Source organism: Micropterus dolomieu, linkage group LG13 (assembly GCF_021292245.1).
Source record: "Micropterus dolomieu isolate WLL.071019.BEF.003 ecotype Adirondacks linkage group LG13, ASM2129224v1, whole genome shotgun sequence".
Classification (NCBI taxonomy): Eukaryota; Metazoa; Chordata; class Actinopteri; order Centrarchiformes; family Centrarchidae; genus Micropterus; species Micropterus dolomieu.
Window position 1 is genome coordinate 17,252,389 of NC_060162.1, and position 21,253 is coordinate 17,273,641.

General features: G+C 39.7%; 1 protein-coding gene across 1 annotated transcript in view; it reads left to right on the top strand.

Annotated features, from left to right (window-relative positions):
* The first annotated feature begins 3,206 nt into the window (after positions 1-3,206).
* The window catches only part of npdc1a (neural proliferation, differentiation and control, 1a), a 24,723-nt gene continuing 6,676 nt past the window's right edge, over positions 3,207-21,253 (top strand). The window contains exons 1-2 of the mRNA XM_046067832.1: positions 3,207-3,529; positions 14,172-14,321. Of these exons, the coding sequence (XP_045923788.1) occupies positions 3,424-3,529; positions 14,172-14,321 (256 nt within the window). The 5' untranslated portion in view covers positions 3,207-3,423. The remainder of the gene's footprint in view (positions 3,530-14,171; positions 14,322-21,253) is intronic.

Here is a 21,253-nt window from a genome sequence, read left to right on the forward strand (position 1 = left end):
TTTCCCCCCCCCCCCCCCCCCAACCCCAACCCCTATATTGATAAAAACACTGAATGTGTTTTTTTTCCCATCAGAAGATGAGATGGCCCTTGAAACCTTTTGTGCCGAATGGGAACAGCTACTACAGAAGACCACAACCACATGAATGATGACGTATTTGATATTGCTGATAATGACAGTGGTGACAAGAGCAATGACAAAACATTACACCGCAGATCTGCAGATGATTCACACATGTTTTTGGATAGTATAGTGATATTATATTCAAACTGTTCTGATTTCCTGGTAGTCATGTAGTCGATAATATTCATCTTGGGTGCCTTCACATGGATGGATATTTCTCCCATGATAAAAGAGCCATGCTGTTTTTACAATAATGTATAATAGTAGTATTCAGTGCTGATACATAGATATGTTCCACATGGCTAATTTCATCTATCGCTGGCAAACAGTGTTTGTTTCTGGCCTGGTCACTAAATTTTGGCCTTTGTTTGGAGGTCTTTCAGCTCTAAGCAAACAAAGAGGCCAGGTCTGTCGCCAGCTGCAAGTCACCATTTGTTCTGTGTTTGGAAAAGATTAATGTGGTTTATAGGAGGAACGGACAACAACAGAAAGAAATGATGCTGCAGTATATGTTTTATTTGATGTGTATTCATACATCTAAAAACATGTGTGGCATCATTTTACTGCACCTGCTACATCAGCTTGGATAAAAGTAAGCCTCCTATATTCGCTCATTATCTTTCTACCTCAACCACTATATTCATTAGGCTGCTACTAGCTAATCTGTGTTGGTTAATGAACAATTAATTGATACAAATAAATGATTGAATGATTGGTTGACAAAATGTAAATTCATTATCATTAAAATTAGATTAGCATTTTTTATCGTTACATGCTGGGCTCAAGCACTGTGTGGACCATGTAAGCAAGCACGTCAGATACCTTAACGTCATCACGTCTCACATAGCCTACCTCCGAGCCCTGTTTCTAATCTCCATGGATGTAGTAAAGCGCTGCCTTCAGGTGCTGTGGGAAACAGTGACATCTCGATTGTAAGACTTTGCATAGGTTAGGATAAAGGCATAAAGATTAAATTCAAAAGTGGAACTTTCCATGTATGCTTTAGTTGTCATGGTGTGAGAGTGGAGACTATCTATATATCAAAAACTGAAGTTCAAAGTGAATATTCAATCATAGTTGTAGTTTTAGTCATTGCGCTATTTTAGAGGCATTCATCTTTACTCTATTTAAAGTTTAGTTGTCATGTTTATCTTCAGTAGAAAAATAAAAAGGTAGCCTATTAGATTAAATCTGATATGACATGATTCCCAGCGTGGCTTATTTTTGCTTTCTGTGCATAGAAATCCGTTGTTGACCTTTGACACAGAAGTTTCAAAAACTATCTTGACTAAAGGTCCACTTATTAGCTTATTCTCGGGGCTTTCGTTCACACTTCGTTGACACTTGATGTTATGTGATAACAACTGAACTATCACAGTGATACTGAGAAACTATTACTAAACAGACCACATAGAGGAGCAGACATCTGCAGGCCTGGCTGCCCAGAGAGGACTGGCTGTGCTGTCGTTGTAATGAGGGAGCTGTAGACACACAATTACTATTTTTAACTGAATGTCAGAAATACAGAAATATTAGGGATGAACTATTTCCAAAGTTGAAGTGGAAAAAATTGCACTGAATTCAGAAGTTTGACAGGAAGGAAAGAGAGAAATTTCCCCTCCTTCATAGGAAAAAAATGTGCAATGTAGGCTCTTTAATATGTCAGTTCCTGCCACAACAAATGAGACAACCAGTATGACAAAGATATATAGACATATATATACACTTGTACTTACTATATTCTATTTACCGCATCCATATCCTTCCTCCTCCCTGTGTTGTTATTTATTGACTAGGCTAATGACTATATTATCTCTACTATCAACATGAACATCAACATATGAACAATCTCCTTCCCTCAGTTAGAGCATTGAAGATGGGTCGAGGCCGGGTCTTCCAACATGACAATGACCCGAAGCGCACAGCCAGGATAACCAAGGAGTGGCTCTGTAAGAAGCATATCAAGGTTCTGGCGTGGCCTAGCCAGTCTCCAGACCTAAACCCAATAGAGAATCTTTGGAGGGAGCTCAAACTCTGTGTTTCTCAGCGACAGCCCAGAAACCTGACTGATCTAGAGAAGATCTGTGTGGAGGAGTGGGCCAAAATCCCTCCTGCAGTGTGTGCAAACCTGGTGAAAAACTACAGGAAACGTTTGACCTCTGTAATTGCAAACAAGGCTACTGTACCAAATATTAACATTGATTTTCTCAGGTGGTCAAATACTTATTTGCAGCTGTATCATACAAATAAATAGTTAAAAAATCATACATTGTGATTTCTGGATTTTTTTTTTTTTTTAGATTATGTCTCTCACCGTGGACATGCACCTACGATGACAATTTCAGACCCCTCCATGATTTTTAAGTGGGAGAACTTGCAAAATAGCAGGGTGTTCAAATACTTATTTTCCTCACTGTATATAGAACACTTGCATTGTTTTTGTTTGTCTTGCATTGTTAGGGTCACATGGAAACAATACCAATACTAACGTGATTAGTATTTATTTTTTTAAATATTATTTTTTATTTAATTAGCCTATCAATGTTATTCTATTAACTAATTTTATTATTCACCTTATTTGTGTTAATTTCATTCCTTAACATTGTCTTTCACAATCGTAAATGTGCGTTGGCAACACATGTCAAATGTCATGGCAATAAAGCCTCTTGAACTAAATTGAAGACTGTGAGAAGTTGTTGAATTAATAGTTAATAATGTGGAAGAGCTAATCGTTAACTGTTGTTTTTTTTTTTAGTAAAATAATTGCCTTTTCTTTCTAGTGGAAACAAAGAGGAAAGAGCTTTTTGTTTTACCGCCTCTTACTGTGTCTGCTACTACGTTTTATTTTATTTAATGAAAGGACGCCCCTTTATGTTTCATGTTTCAATTGCATTAAATCAAAAAGGCGACTTTGAACAAATTGATAATGGATTACTAGTCCATAACTGTCTGCATAATACTGTTATAAAAAAACATACTGTGGAATACACAAATCAGCTGTCTGTTCTGTGACGACTCGGTTTTTATTTAGGACTTTATGAGGAGACCGTGAAGGCAGCATGTCAAACACACGCACACCCCCTCCTTCCCTGCCTGAAGCTCCGCTATCTTTAGCTCTGCCACGGATTACAGTGCGCAGTGTGTGGACAGACGGCGCCGTGCTACCTGCTCGGCTCATCAGCGTGTGAAGAGCTCTCGCATAACAAAAAAACAAGCCCGAAACAAAAAGAAAAGTGATGGGGGAATGACAACAGCCTCCGTCACCGTTTGCGGTTCACCGTCACCGAGAAGACCCCAAGGATGCTGCTGCTCTCCAGCCCGCGGAACGGACGCCAGAGCCGGGCCTCGCTGCTGCTGCTCGCCGTGGTCCTGCTATGTGCCGTCCGTGTCAGTGCACATCTCCCAGGTAAATCCACCTCACAACAACACACACACACTAGCACCAGACAAAACCATTTATCCTCGCTAGTGTAAGCTCATTTTCAGATATCCCCGGGATTGTCTGTCTCATCGGTAATACTCATTGGGGCATATTTTGCTGATGAGCTCGTGACAAACAGCATGGCAGAAGGAGTTTTTAAACTCACCGAGCAGGCTACGGCGTTTTAGTGAAAAAACATGTGTTTGTATTTACTTTTTTTTACTGATGTTCATGGTGTCATTTTGTTGCCGATAAAGTCGCGTGTGTGGGATATCCCATGAGTTTAGACAGGTTAGACAGGTAGGTTTACCTCTGAGCGAGAGAAGAGCACAAGGAAAAAACTATGGTGAAAACAATACAAATTCCCAAATGCCTTGTATGTTCACAGATTTTTACTTAGTTAATTTTGCACCAATCTTGCCCAGATGTAAAGGAGTAGGTCAAATTTAATAGAAATAGCCGTGCTGTTGTTATGGAGCTGCATTTTAATTATGTATTGATGTAGGTTTTCTTTGATTAGTTTATCGATTAAACAATATATAATATCTTATGTGTGTGTGTGTGTGTGTGTGTGTGTGCGCAAAGGGTAAATGGTCTCCACACAGTGATGATTGCTGTTGACTGTGCAGAGGAGATAATCTGCTTCTCAGCTTTTAACACAGAAACCATGTGGGAGATCCACCAGCTGGACTCTCACAGGTAATCTTCAGCCTTTTATCTGAGGAACACACACACTAGAATCATACTGAACATTTACTGCCTGGACAGGCCTGGACCATAGACTGTATAGGCCTGGACACAGATCTGTGTGGATTTATAGGTTTTTATATATATATGTGTGTGTGTGTGTGTGTGTGTGTGTACTTCTAGTGGTTCACTCCAACCCATTTTGCTCATGCCAGATAAAGAGGATATGACACAGTGCCAGCTTTTGTTTCTACCATATAGGGTAAATTTAAAGTTCTTGGACTTTCCACTTTTCATCACCTCACAAAACCAAATTCTACCGATGCGAATGACATTATTTTCTCTGTCAAGTGCTGGGGAAACTGTGGGAAAAAGATGGTTTGATGACATACAGCAGTTTTTCATAATTTTGTGCAAGATGGAGACGTATAAAGCTGGTGACACACTGTAGCCTCCAATGTGTCTTTTGACGCGTTTAGAAAAGAATAGTATATTTGAGCGCAGCGTGTTCACATTGGTGCGTGACAGTGTGTCAATACGTGGGCTATTGTTTGAGCATACTGTGTTGAAATACCAACACGAGGCGAAATTAGACATTTTTTGCTCTCCATGAAGTAGGTGTTTGCAGCAAATGGCATAATGGCAAAGTTAATTGGACCACGTGAAAGACTGTTAAGTATATTGGAGGCATCTACAGAACATCAAAAAGCACATTCAGTATTTGCAGCGGGTCAAGTTTCAGGAGGAGTGTGGCAGCAGCATGAAGTGCATAGTAATCAGGTGGTTGATTCAGCAACCCCTGACACGTCATCATGTGTCAGTGTGCCAGAAGGCTTTGACAGAACATTTGGTTCTTAAGATGGAAGAAATCCAATATTCTTACCTTAACTCGCAGAATATATTTGTAATTCAGGCTCAGTGGGGCACGTTGAATTCACGGCATCAGAAAAGTCACTTGTTTCACTGAGAAACAAAAAGTTCTTGCCGCTCTAATTTTAGCATTTAATTGTGGAAACATCATCTTCACTTCTCAGTATTCTAATTCAGCCAGATCGTTGCTGTGCTGCCACATTTAAATGCCAGGTTTGTCATTCACCAAACCCACATAGAATTGGTGTGACTATTATTCAGAGAGCCGCTGCCTCTGGTCTTTTCTTCCGCCAGGATTAAGCTTTAACGAATCATCATGCAAAATTAGTCATCTACATTGTAGCGGGGTTTGAGAGCAATGAAAAATCAGGGGAAGGGGCACACAAACACTACCAGGAGACATAAAGACCACTGCGTCGGTTCAAACGTAATGCTTCATATCCTCATATGACTGGAGATTAAGTGTAGCTGATGTATGTTTGTATGCAATTAAAAGACCACGCATCTGGCTGGAATGAGGAAGGCATAGGATTAACTCAAGCTTGTATGAGGAATCTTTCCAAAACTGTAAGGGGAGAGTGATAATGTGAGGTTACTTTAGTGCTAATAAGACAGTGACACAAATGATCATCTGTAATACTGGGGCACGTTCACATACATACATACCTTCAATTTTTAAAATCTTAGATTAATATTGTGTGTGTGAACACAGTGCTTCCAGGAAGTCATTTAGAAAGTGCTCCTCTGGATTAAAATTGAGGGGATTTGACATTACCAGCATTCATCAGTGAGAGAAAGGCAAAACCCACTTATATGGTGATAGCCATCATACTGAAATTACACACTGGCCAGAAAAGACCATCTATATTATTGATCTTCCGCATTCTGGTCCTTGTTGTCTCATCTTGGAGCTCTGAAAAGTAAGCGGTCAGCCAAAGCAAACCACTGCTCTATAATGCCAGACCTTTGGTTTCTTCACTTGATCGCATACTGTTGGCTACCAGACCTCTCCAGGAAATGAGAGGACCGCAATTAATCAACTTGATCAAGTCAGAGTCAGCACAGATTAGCTGGAATGAATCAAGCTATGCCACTCCAGTTTTAGTGCTAGACCTTAATCTAAATTGTTGTACCAAAAGTTGTGTCTTTTATCAACCCAGTCTTGTGATTAAAAACTGACAAATCAGGAAACAGCCTATTACTGTCAGCAGTTTTGCATGCACAGGTTTGCATTTGTGTGTAGCCACATCCTTACCAAGAATGTGCACTTACCTAATTTAAATAGAAGCACCAATCATATCTAATGCACGGTAATACACTGCGGAAGAAGCATCAGCATGATGCTTCTTCCGCAGTGTATGTTTAGATACTATAGGAGGTGACATAACACTAGGTAACCCCCCCCACACACACACACGTTTGCTAATAACACCTAATTTTAAGGTAACTGTGATCCAAAGCAGCCCAATGGTTTACATCTGTCAATCCAGTTAAAGTAATTGCAGTAATTGAATAAGCTTTCAGAAGAAGTGAATTATTACATCTCAGACTGTTCTAACAACTGGACCAGCCAGAGGCGAACAAACACAATGGCCGTGAAAAAAGACTAAATCATGTAGCTTTTTTGCTGCCATTGTATAAATGATTTAACCTTTGTTCTGTTTGCTGCGTGGTGTGCTGCTCTGCTCCCCGCTAATGATAATGACACTAATTATCCCCTGTGAAATGGGTTAGACTCGTCATTGTCTGACATGGCAGAAGTTACTGCAACAGAAAAGACAAATGACAGGCGCAGGCAGAGATAAGTCAGAAGAGACGCTGCTGCACCAGGAGAGGAGAAAAACAAAGACCTGTTTCACCTTATTCTTGCACAAACTGGCACTCCATCCAGGATGAAATCTTTTACCTTTTTACCTTTATCTCTCTCTACTCATGTAACCACAAGTGTTTTTCCTGCCTCAGCACTACGATGTGTCTGTCTGCGTGTGCTTGCACATTTGTGTTAAACAGGTGCAAAGTCATGCCCCATTTTCCACCAAACTGTGGCAGACATTTCTACATGTACGAGTCACTGCATCACATTACGGTGGGAAACCAACACCTACACTACACTAGTACACTGAAACTGATAAGGTAGACCGGTTCCATGTATTTAGTCATCTTACTTAAGCTTAGGGCTCTCTGACACTGTTTTCTGAGAAGTGATGAGGTATGGTGTTAAAGACTCAGAGCTGACTGAGCAATTTTCTTTGCGAAAATGAATTTGCATTTGAACCTGAAACCTACATGTATGCTTTCCATTTGTCAGCATTTATCCTGGCTCATCCGATCAGAAGTTGTTTTAATGCCAACGCAAAGCCAAGGAACTCGTCCAAGACGTACAAAATGTGCTGTCCTTTGTCATACGTGCAAAAAACCCTTTTCTTTCTGTAATCAGAGATTGTGTTTCTCTTCCAAACACACACTTATTTTATGATCACACTATTTTTAAAACTGTTAACATATGTCCGCCCCTTTATTTGCATTCCTGAATATAGCTTTCTTTGAATGTTGTTGGTCTTGATTTTCCTTTTTTACATGTTTTAAATTCACAAGTTTATTGGAGTGGATATTATGTGCACTACCCACTACTAATGGGCAATATAAATATCAAGATATATGTAATTTTATTTTCCGATATCAATAGATATATGATACAGTATTGACATTTTGGGGGAAATTCAATTAAGAACCTGTTTTATAGATAAAGTAATCACATAGTTTTTTACAGAATTTTTTTGGTTTTGGCTAATCTATTATGAAAATGATTAAATTAGACACTTGAAAAAAATCAAGGCACTTGAGCACATAACAGCTATGGGTCCATTAAATTTTTATTGTAAATATTTAAAACGAATTAACGAGTGTCTGTTCTTTCTATACAACAAATCCCCTATTTGGATGGAGTAGGTGATAAATGGCCAGAGGGCAAAAAGGATAGCTACCACTGTTGAAACAGTATGGCAAATGATAAATTTAAATTGTCTAATTGCTTGTCCCAGTTGACGCCAATGACAATAAAGCACCAGAGACAGACTGCTTGGCGTTTGTTTGTTTCTGTCATTTGAGAGTGAAGCACGGTGGATAAACAGGAGCACAGCAGGATGGTTACACAAAAAGCCACACACACATACACAAACACATGTACATGCACTTTATCCATGTGAAAATAAACTATGTGGTTCCATAAGTTAAGAGCACCAAGCTGAGCTCTTTAATGTTTCCACTTGATTTGGAGTGTTTGGCTTACTTCCTGTTTGCTATCAGAGGGTCAGGAAACGCACACAATGGGAGTGTATAACCCTCCTGGCATGCTCATTTCCACCCCTCTCTCTCTCTCTCTCACAGATTTTGTGATATTTGCTGTATTGTATCTGTAGAACAGCTTGAAGAAGCACAAGTTAGCGGTGACATCGAGTATATCTCTGTGTGTGAGAGTGTAGGTGTTTACCAGGCTGTGTGTGAGAATGCCTCTGTTTTCTTCCCAGCTCTTGCTGGCAGAGCTGCTGCTGAGCACACAGCCTGGCAACAGCAGCAGCAGATGGTTAGGAAAGTCATTTTTTACTCATTCCAAGGACTACTGTCCCCGAGTTACATAATGTTTTTTCACACCTCCACTGTCTTCACCGATACCAAACGATCTAATGTACTGCTGGGCCGTGTCTGTTTTGGTTCCCTACCCCCCCTTTCTCCATCTCCTTGTCTTATTTTGTATTTCACTTCCTCTGTCTCCTTGATTGAGCTGTCTAATTAGCTACAGCACTGTGTGGGAGGCATGTTGATGGGAGGCCACCTCCTATGGCGACTTGACATTCACTTCTGTGGCTCCTTTTGTTATGCTGGTAAATAGATTTGAGCTGCTTTGTCATATGATATATGATCTTTACTTGTAGAGCTGTAGAGAAATATCTAAATGTAAGTTAGGGGAGATGATGATAATGATAATTTCCATTTACTGTTGCATCAAAAGCATATTATTGCAATTTAGTAATGACAAAAAGGTGTTCATGCAGCTGAATGCTGTTTTCGATGTATTTGACTTGTATATGCTCTTCCCTGATTTTCACGCTTCCGTTGATTTTTCTCACCATTGGCCTGCCTCACACATTCATAATGACGCACACATACAGTAGGTTTATACCTAGGTGTGTGTTTTCGTATGTATTAGTGCTTGTGTGTGAGGAGAATAATTATCTGTATTCATGCGACTGCAATAGGTTCCACTGTATTAACTTCACACATAATGAATAACAGACGACGTGGCGGCTAGAGGTGGTGAAATTCTAGCTTCATTATAAACAGCAGGGATTGAATGTCTCTTCCCATTAAGTCTTAGACACGAGTGGTTCGTTTATGTGGGAGGATTAGCAGATTTCCCTTTTTTGTACATGGTGACCCGTATGGGTCCAGACAAATACATGGAATGATTGAGCAATTGACTGAGAGGCAGTCTCTTACGATGGATTATCTCAAAATTACTGCACCAATGTCCCAATTCATTCTCCTGTAATACTGACACCTAGACGTACCATGCTTTTACTACAGACAGTCTCACTCTGGAGCTGTTTTCATCACTGACTGACATTTAAATAATGGCACATGTGAACATTTTAAGAAGTCTAAAGCCTCTGTTTATCTCATTTGTTTAAAAATGTGAAACTGAAAGCACTTCATAATGCAGTGAATAAATGTAGTGCATGACAGATTTCTGTACAAAAAAAAAGTGTGTCCCTGACTAAGAGCCAGTTTGGTCTTGAAACGTTGTACCTATATGGAACATTAACGGGGGCAGTCAACAGTCTTTCAGTTACAACTTTGGCCTCAAAATCTCAACAAAATAGAAAAACAAGAGAGTCATGTTTTTGTGTACTGCACAGTGGTGCTTTCAGCTATATGCCAACTTAAGCAAGCTAACATGTGCACAGTGACAGTGCCAACATGCTGATCTTTAGCAGTTATAATGTTTACTGTGTTCACTAATGTAGTTTAGCTTTTTCGCATGCTGGCTGACGCTAAATGAAAAGTCGGGGTATCAGTCATTAGGTGCATTTGACTTCAAGTCAGCTGTAGTCATCTCAAACACCCCTATTAGGCTTCATCGTCAGGGGATGTGACATAAGATCCAGCCCTAGCAAGCACACGTCCAAACACCCAGGCACGAATCTGACAAGTTGGCCAATACTCGCAATGAAGAAAGGTCAAGGAGCTCGAGACTGGAATGGCTTGTTTGATCTGTGACATGAGTGCAGTCATCTGCACCTGATCTTGTTTTAAACAGCCCTTGATCCTCAGACAGTTACCGGATCAAAGAGTTAAAAAATGGGCGGTAGAACAATTTGACAGCAGGACTTGTGGGTGAGGTGGGGAGAATGAGACAGGATAGAGAAAGGGCAGGTGACTTGATATGGAGTTAATAGTTGAGAACTGAGGTTATTTAATAATGACATTGCTTGGCCCAACTATTTGGGCAGTGTTAAACCACTCCCAGCCATGCAGCATTCAACACAGCAAAGACATCTTTATTTTCAGTAAAATATCTTAGACTGGCATAGCAATCTTCTCTCAATGTAACAATGCTCAGTGAAGAAATGATGAACGCTTCTCTCTAGTCATTTTTTTAAAAAGCAAAACTGCTTGAAAATGAACTGGGTCCAAAATATTAACTGTTTTTCCTCATAATAATAATAAACTGAATCATTTCGGGTTTTGGACTGTTAGTTAAACAAAACAAGCAAATTTGAAAATGTCAACTTTGGCATTTTCACAATTTTTTTTATAGACCATATGATTTATGGAGAAGGTAATTAGCAGATTAATCAATAATTAAAATAATATGTAATATATATATATATATAATATAATATGATACTGTACCCTTTATCTGATCAACATCTATTCAAGCTAGCTAAAATCTCTTCTTTTTACTTCCAACAAGAGATCTGAAATACTATCTGCAATTATGCTTGTGTGTTGGAGTAAGAATGAAAGCTACCACGGAGGTAAAAGAGGGTTAAAGGGAGACTACATCTTGCAGATTTTGAATGTGAGTGAATCAGTGTCTTTTTGCATGAAGTTTTGCGGCTTAGGGCATGCACATGCACACACGTGCCCAAAAATGAATTATAATTAGTTCACGCCATTTACACCAGCTGTACACACTCATATAAAATACCACAAGGACAGTCTATTTCTATTGGCACTTTTCTTCTCCTCTAAGGTCATGGGGATTGAAGGAAATTAATCAGAACACTTGAAAAGATTCAGTGAAAAGGTTTGATACCTGGAGGGAAATTAAAAGGAAGGCACGTGGCGTGGTAAAAATAGATGCCACAACAATTGGAGGAAATATTTAAGAGAGTGAACAATCTTGGATGGAAACGAGAATGAGGGGGCTCGGCACACGAGCATGTTACACTCACAGGGAGGTGGAATAACTTGACAACGGGGTCGAGAGCAGGTGATGCTATAATTAAATGTAGAGGTGACAGATCTGTTGCTAGGCCATGGTAACAGAAAAAGACAGAGCATGACTTTCAACAACAACCAACGATCAAAAGCGCTCAGGCTTCTGCATAGTTTTATGCCAATGTGATTCATGGCACTAAGCAAAACATCTGCTTTCCCAAGAAATCTCCCATCACCTCCTGCTCTTTCTGTATCTTTGACACAAACAGAAAGGAAAACAAACAAAGTTTCTCCAATTACACCTGCGTCACTGTGCTGCCTACTCCCTGAGGCAGACAAGTCAATGACATTTTAGATTTTAGCATGTGTGTCTGCCTCCCTGTGGTGCCCCTGTTATGTGTAGACTTAAGATAAGATAATATGAACCTTTATTCTTTCCTGTGGGTATGTGGAATGTATATATCTTTTTATAGTATATAGTGTAGTATATAGTATTTGTCTTACAATCTGAGGTATTTGCACACTTTTCAGATTTTAATTCGTATTTGTATTTAGTTTAATTTGTTTCCAGTAGTGTTCAGTAGTGCAGATTTTTTTGTATCTTTATTGCTACATGTATTCTGTAATACAAACATTTGATTGGCAACTCTTTTCAAAATGTAGTTATATTCCATTTTCATTAATCAATATTTCATCATTAAGTAACCTATACAAAGAAATCTGTGGCCTAAATCAACAGAATTTATACAATTTACCTTGGAGGACTGTATCAAAAACAGACCAAACTGTCCATGAAATGCAGATTGTAAGAGAGGGGATTGTGCATTTAGTCAAATGACTTCCCATATCCCATATAACAGTGGTTCTCAAAGTGAGACCCCCAGGAGTCTTTGAGGTGGTTCCAGGGGCAACATAGTGACTGAACGCATGACTATTTTGGTGATGGATTTCATACACCTTCTGGAATAAAACATCTAAAAGGCAAAATCCTATCAGCTGGGCATTCCTGGGACAAAATCTTATCAAATGGGGGTCTGTGGTCTAATTTGCGTCAGTTTAGGGGTCCTTGACATGAAAAAGTTTGAGAACCACTGCCATATAACAAGTCAGTAGCAGCAGTAGTAGTAGTGGAAAATGGGTAATATACATGAACTCTGTATTGTCACAAATACAGTGATTAATCCACACTAGAGTTATGAGCAAGAAATACACACCACAACCACATGGTAAAGATTAAATCTTATATCTATTGTCTGGCAAGCATCAGTCTCCAGCCCCTCTTCTATCTGCTCTTCGTCTCTTCAACACTCCCTGTCTGCACATGTGCTCCTTCAACAGCACATCTTCCCTGTTATATTACAGGCCTTGTTGCCATGCAGGTCATTGAGATTTCCCCCTCAGCGAACTCCTGTCATGTGTAATTATCTCCCCTTATGATGCAGTTGGAAAAAAAAAATCAGGCTAAGAAAGGAGGAATGACTGTACTCTGTTTCAAAACAGAAAAACAATAATTTTCAATTTAGTTTTTTTTAGTTATCTCATAGGCCCTATGTGAGTTCTGATTTATCAATGCCACATTGTAATGGTTAGTTAATAAATCAAAAAATAAAACAAAACATCAAACTGTTGACTACAATTGGCCTGTTTATCCACTTCTGTAAAACATTTAAATACTTAAAGTAAAAATTTAACATTTATCAAAATGTTCTTCCGTCTCACTGGCTACTGCAAAGGCATGACCCACCAAGCTCAAACCATTTGTTTTCACGTTTCTTTACAAAGGGGGTTTTAACAATGCTGATCTGTCACCTTTAGACATGAACAACCTTGACTTTTCAGACCCAGTATCCCTCAGAAATGCTGGGATCCTCCAGCCTCTTCCCACCTTACACAACCCCCTGTCAGCATCATCACCCTCTGTGCTGTTCACCTTTAGCTGGCCCGCAGTGCAGCTCTGCTGGTCTAATTATCCACTCTAATAGCGTCCCCGTGCTCCACCTGCCCTCTGCTACCAAACACACCTGCAGTGGTTCTGTGACCCACTTCTTCCTTTGTGTATCTGTGCCGGATGCGTATGTGTTTGTATCTAAATACGGCCTTTGGGTTGTTTTTTTTTGTGTCACACTGGCAGTAATCAGGTCAGGCGGTTATCTAACCTGATTGCGGGCAGGTCTGTGAGAGAGCAGCTGTACATCACTCTTTACTTTGGTTTAACCTGACACAGATTGCCAAACAGGTGGGGCTCACTGCATTGCAAAATGTGCTTTTCTTACTGTCCAAACATTCCTGTCCTATCTGGCAAACCTTGCCTATATGGAAGCCGTGATGAGGTTACAGCAAACTTAAAACTGTTTTCAAAATCTCAGTCAAGTTGTTGAAGATGTTTCATTTCTGGATAGAGCTGAAGAGCAGACATATCCACTAATGAACCGAGTGCCGGTTATAAAGTTGAAGCATCTCTTATTGAGGGCATTTTGTAGTACTTCTTTCCACACACGGACTAATATTTAACTGCCTCATTAAAAGCATAATTTCTGCATCACAGGGGAATACTAATGGAACTGTTGTCGTCTCTCTCTCGCTCTCTCTCTCTCTCTCTCTCTCGCTCTCGCTCTCACCCACCCAGCTGGCAGTAAGTGCCCTCGTCGTTTAGACTGTGCCAGAGAGGGACGCCACTACTGCAGGCCTGGCTCGTCCCACTGTGGCTCCTGCCTCTCCCCATTGGAGGAGAACGAGAAGGGACGCTGCGTGGTGAGGAAGAGGCACCAACAGCATGGTATGAAATTTAATAACAAAAAAACATTTCACAGACAGATGCACTCATGAAGGACAGATTCACTACATATAAAAGCTCCTGCTTTTCACATTGCATCTGAAACTTAAAATGGTAAAAGTAAATTGGAACTGATACAGAAAGAAGGGAATTCAGAGAAGCCGCCCTTTCCCAGATTTTCAATCACACGGATTGACTAACTCATTCAGTGCATTTATATGGACACAAATAACTTGCTATAGTAAGATTACGTTAAGATTAGCTAATTAGACATTCAATGTCTGGAAGATTTATGGTACCCTGCAGGCTAAAATCAAATAACACTACAAAGAAATGGAGAAGAATGAATCATTGAATTTAGAGTACACATTGGGTTTGGTTTATCGACAACATTTCATACACACGTCAGACATTGTCAGGGTAAAGATGCAGAATTATTGTTATGATTATTTATATTGTATTTATATTCTTTCACAGCCTCCAGCATTACCTCTGTTTGAATTAGAGCTAAAATTGATTAGTTCAGTGTATCAACGTAGTTTATTTATCATTTTACAACACAAGGTTATACAATGAAATTAAAGTTTGTAGTCCCTTCAAGCTACACGTGAATATGGTAACATACAGTTATTTATATAGATATATGCATACATGTATACACCCAGGAAATAATTCTACAGTGCATTTTTTGAATTTGCATCTGTGAGAATTTAAATAGTAGCAACAAGATAGTGATGATCATACGGTTTTCGTCTTCACATAAAAAGTGTCAATTTTGACTGCGTTTGAGCACCAAGCAACATCGATGTAAACACAGAGTCTGCCTCCTCCTCATTTAGCAGAAGTCTTGCCCTCTGTCACGGTCCGCCCGGCAAGTGCTTCACCCGGAGAGATAGAACAGGTCTGCTCTTTAATCCGAACCCGTCTTTATCCAATGTCCACTGACTGTGTTTCTGTCGTAAGTGTTTCCTCAATAAAGACGGAAAGGAAAAAACACTTTTAAAGGAGCTGTAGGCCGCAGTGTCTGCATGCGCAGCCATTTAGTTAGTTTAGTTGATCAATTTATTAGTTGTTTGACAAAAAAATTAACAGCTATTGTAATGATCAATCTATCATTTAAGTTGGTTTTCAAGAAATAACGTCAAATACTGTGCTTCCAGCTTGTGGGGATTTGCTGTTTTTCTTTGTCTTTTGTCTTTATATTATTGTAAATGGAATATCAAGGAATTAGAAGATGCCACCTTGTGCTGAAGGAAATTGTAAAGGAACATATATATTGTTTTCTTGTACATTTTAGCCAGACAAAGCCATTAATTAATTAATAGAGAAAACTATTTTACAAACACACATCTGTACACTGCATGTCTAGTGTGTTTGCTGAAGGAAAGACAGAGAAGACTGAGCTTGGCAAGAGTATATTGAAGACTGATGAATAACCAGCTTCTGCTTACTCTAATTACAACCTGAATTCCAGTTAGATAACCTGCTTACGTTTTAAATGAGTTACAACAATCGCTTCACTCTGGTTATAATGAAATTATTTGAGTGTACGTAAACGCACTGACTGACTCACTGCCATTCTTTCTCTGTTTTCGTTAACATCTTCACTCCCCTTTCATTCTTATTCACTGTCTTTTCTTTTCAGTTGATAGCTGTATCCTGTTGCCCACATCTCTCTTCCACTCTGCCTCTTTCTCTCAATTGCCTATTGATTCTGTGCTCTCTTTCTCCTCCCCTGCCAATCTTAGTTTGATCTCTTTATTCCCTCTCCCTTTCAGTATCTCGTGTATCTCCTCCAATTTGCTTTTTTCTTGTCCAGTTCTCTTCTCTCTATGTCCTTGTTGTGGTCCTTGCCCTCCCTCCTTCTCCCACCCATATCTCTGACAACTGTGGTGCAGTCTGATCCTGTGTTTTTTTTAATCCGCCTCTGCCCCTGCTGTGTCTGCAACACACACATGCACCGCCCCGCACTGGCGGCTTTAATCACTTAGATGACATGCATCTCTCTCTCTCTCCCCCTCTCCTTCTTGCCCTTCATCTCCATCACTGAATCTAATGTAATTCAATGAAAGAGCCAAGCTGCAAAAATAAATCTTATTTTTCTGATTTCCATGGCATGGCATCGCACTTCTGGCACGCACGCCATGCTTTAGGACGGCACTGCAGAAATAAGAGAGAAATGGCAACATGTTGTGTGTATTTGAGTGCACTGTTTGTGTTTATGTCTGCTAGTGGACACGTGTGCGTTCTCTGCAGGATTAATAATTTAGATGGGTCTGCGGCAGTAGAGGATACAGTACAAACTTGGCTGAAATTATAGGCGGCAGCATCAGAGAGAGATGTAAACATGAGAAGGATGTATTGGACAGAAAGGTCACATCGTGCAGGAGAAGAGAGGATTTGTAGCGGCACCCCCATATGGTGATGTGGCCTGGTCAGTTAGAAGAAATCACACATTGGATTGTATTTCTATTTTGTGTGTGTGTGTGTGTGTGTGACACCAGCACATCACAGGCCTCAGCTAAGCTCCCTGAAGTGGTTACATAAACCCCCGAGAGACCACAGTACACAGTAATCTACATGGGATACCGACTCTGTCTCTTTTTCACACTCGCATGCACAAAATCATATATACACAAACACACACAACGTGTTGAAATGAATGCGATTTCACTCCTAAATATAATATAATATTTGGTTTGTCAGTGGCAGCGCACATGTCTTAATGTATCACAATAACAGAATAAAGTAATGCTGCCTTGTTGGTTTGGCAGCATTACTGACTGCAAATTACACCTCTGAAGTCATTCTCTTGACACTTCACAGGAAATATGATGGCTGTGTTTTCAGGACGGAGCAACTGATTATCTTAAACTTTAGTATGCTTGCTAAAGCATGAAAAATACACATTTTCAACACTAAAATACAGACGCATGATTTGCCTGCACCCCCACTATATGTCCATTCATTCTCTTTCTGTTTCTGTCTCACACACGCACATGTACACCCAGCTTGCATCAGAAAATGTACCCATTTGTTCATCCAATTCAATTTCTAACTTGTCTCATCATCATCATCATCATCAAGCTGACTCACTGGCTGTGCAGTGAGGTAAAATTTTGAGCTTTTCTACTTTTCTTTAGAATAATAGTAATGTAGAGCATTTTTTAAAGTCACATGTTTTGATAGACTTAGCTGCTCCGATTGCATGTGTGTATGTACAGCAGAAAAAGTGCATGATGCGTAATTCTGCATCAGAGTGGCAGGATACAGCTATGCCCTTATAATAAGTCCATCTCATCCAGGATACTGCAGTCATGCTGGTCTTACACCACCCAGGATCCTACCTCATCAATGCAGCTCTAGAGTCAAATCAAATTCAAATCCTCAGAGTAGACTGTGAGGCTACAGCTCCTGCTATAAGGCTGCTTTACTCCCTCCTACCACATCATGGACTTAAACGGGCTTAAACGGGCTGTCAAATTGATCAGACATTAGGGTCTTGGTTGGTCATTGGTCCATTTTAAATGTCAAGTTAACATTTTTAAATGTGCTTTGGCCTTTAATAACTATTTTTTATCTCCCTTCTGCATGAATGCATTTATCTTCTAGGGACAAAAATACAGTGATTATTTTTCAATTAAATCAACCAATCAATTATCAAACTAAATTGTATGACCATAGTATTGCTCTACTAAATTATTATTAATGGCAGGGCTAGGGTACTGGCGACCTGTCCAGGGTGCACCCCGCCTTTTGCACGATGTAAGCTAGGACTGGCTCTAGCCCCCCACGACCCTGTATGCAAGATAAGCGGTTAACGATGGATGGAAGGATGGAGGCCAGGGCTAGGGTTTAGCTCTCTCTTCCTTGTAATGTCATGGTTCTTACTCACTTCGAGAGGGATGAAACTCGCATCTCACACCACATCTTTTACTGATATCTAAACTGATGTTCCTCTTTCTTGCTTCCTTTTCCTCTGAATCAGCTTCTTTGTCATACATTATTATACCTCAGTGGCCTTCCACATGTTGGTCTGTTCTTGTAGTTTGATTGCCTGTAATTTGCAGGAATTCAATGTTATTCTACTGTTGCAATCACTGGAAATCACTCTGTATGGAGTCTATAATGTCTAATATTTCACATACTCAGTTCAGAGAGGAAGAAAGTGCATAGTAGGTGAACAAGTGAGGCAGGAAGTACTTTTTATTGTAAGTAGAACCTGCTTGTATTTGACATGGAGGCGTGCACTGCCATTGGTAAACATATAATATGCCTCGAAGCCATGTACTTTGTTCAGAAGACACATAAAAACACACAGTGAATGGTAAGTATTCTTTATGCAGTTAAATCATGTATGTGCTGAAGGCAGGGCAGTTTCTATGTAGCCTGGTGTCCTCCTGCATCTCTTTCTCCAAAAATATGTATGCAATATATAATAGAGCATTCATCAAACTGTAAAGACCAAGACACTCTCAACAGCTGCTGAGTGGCTCAGCGACACACAACATGAACAAATATCCTGCAGCAGTTTACTTTGCTAACAAACAAGTTACATCACTAAATTGATGGAAAGCCAAACTAAAGTTTAGTAACAATGAAATAAACATTGTTTTACACCCTTTCAGTGAAACAGTGAATTGCTTTTCTTTGCTTTAATCGATAGAGATGAATATCTGATATCACTACTGTTTTATCTTAAACTTAAATGTATTTGTATACAGATTTATTTGCTGTCAATTGGCCTAAGTTCTGAAGAAACAAAGTTGTTGAAACAAAGGGTGCATTTTTTAACATGATTGATGAAAGACTGGTGGGACTATTTATTGAAGGTTAGAACATTTACCATATTGACTTGAAGCTCTACTGTGACTAACTATTTATAGCAGGTGGGTGACTCATTGTCACAGTTATAAGGTACGCCACCTTACCAACTTTACAGTTCATGGGCGAAATTACATTTTAACTGTGCGCCACTCCTTCGTTCCAAAAACAGATTAATAAAGTTGATGTGTTTGTGTTTAAACCGTGACCTTTTTGATCTGTTTCCTTGTAGACCTTTTCTCCAAACAGTGGAAAGAGCTCATGAATTAGAAAGATGTGAAACTAGCAGTGCACTTTTTGTATTTTGTTAGCTGTCAAGTCAGCCATGAGTCCTGGTTTCGGATATATGAGAATGAGCTATCGGTCAAACTGACCCCATTTCTCTGTTTTGACCCAGTCTCTCTGTAGTCTCTCTTCCTTTCGCATGCATCCTATTAAATTACCCACTAGAGGGCAGCAGGACACAGTCACTGTGAACGGGGAAGCCTTGTGCTCAGTTACAACTTCCTCTTCTACTTCTAAGAAAGATTGATGATTGAAGATTTAAGGAATTTATTTCTCAGTTAATTTATTACCTTTTTATGTTTTGTTTTTGGCTGTTGGTTGAGGACTCAATTTGTCATTTTTCTGGCCTTCACTTTGGGCTCTGGTAACTTGTGGTGGACATTTGACATTTCATAGATTAAAGGTTCAGTGTGTAAGATTTAGTGACATCATGTAGTGGTGAGGGTTGCAAATTACAACCAACTTTCCAGTCTACCACTGCTCTCTACCCTTTCAAAGAGCGTAGGACAGCTACGGTGGCTGACACAGAACAACGTGTCTTTTCTGAGACAGAAGAGATGAGCCAGTCAAGAAATGAGGTTTCTTTAGGTATATTATTAAGAGGTTATATTTACTTAATTATATAGTAAAACCATATATTATTGTCACTTGGCCACTGACAGATAACATGGAAAGTGTAAGCAAAGGTTCAAACACTCAACCCTAGGGTTGCAGGTCCTGCGCTTTACCAACTGAGCTAACTGAACAACATGTCAATAAAAATTAATGTACAGTCCGCTCCAAAAGTATTGGAAGGCAAATTCCTTTGTTTTTGTTGTTCACTGAAAACATTTGGGTCTTCAAAAATCACCCTTTGTTTTAGACCACAGCATTCTTAGGTGAGCAAAAGTAATGGAACAAATAATCTTAAAGTAAATAACATTTAATATTTGGTGGCATAACCCTTGCTTGCAATAACTGCCTCAAGCCTGCGACCCATCGACATCACCAAACTGTTGCATTGTTTATTTGTGATGCTATTCCAGGCTTTTACCGCAGCTTCTTTCACTTCTTGTTTGTTTCGAGGTGTTTTCCCCTCAGTCTCCTCTTAAAGAGGTGAAATGCATGCTCTATTGGGTTAAGGTCAGGTGATTGACTTGGCCAGTCTAAAACCTTCCACTTTTTCCCCTGATGAAGTCCTTTGTTTTGTTGGCAGTGTGCTTTGGGTCATTGTCCTGCTGCATGATAAACGTCCTCCCGATTAGTTTCAATGCATTTTTCCGTAAATTGGCAGACAAAATGTTTCTGTACACTTGTGAATTCATTCTGCTTCTACCATCATCAGTTACATCATCAATAAATATTAATGAGCCTGTTCCAGAAGCAGCCATGCACGCCCAAGCCATGACATTACCTCCACCATGCTTTTCAGATGAGCTTGTAAGCTTCGGATCATAAACAGTTCCTTTCTTTCTCCACACTTTGGCCTTTCCATCACTTTGATGGAGATTAATCTCGGTCCATAAGATTGTGTTTCAGAACTTCTTTGCAAATTTCAATCTGGCCTTCCGATTCTTCCTGCTGATGAGTGGTTTGCATCTTGTGGTGTGGCCTCTATATTTCTGCTCTCTGAGTCTTCTTCCAACAGTGGATTGTGATACCTTCACCCCTGCACTGTGGAGGTCGTTGGTGATGTCACTTACTGATGTTTTGGGGGTTTTCTTCACAGCTCTCACGATATTTCTGTCGTCAACTACAGTTGTTTTCCTTGGCTGACCTGTTGGACGTCTGTTGCTCAGTACACCAGTAGTTTCTTTCTTTTTCAGGACATTCCAAATTGTTGTGCT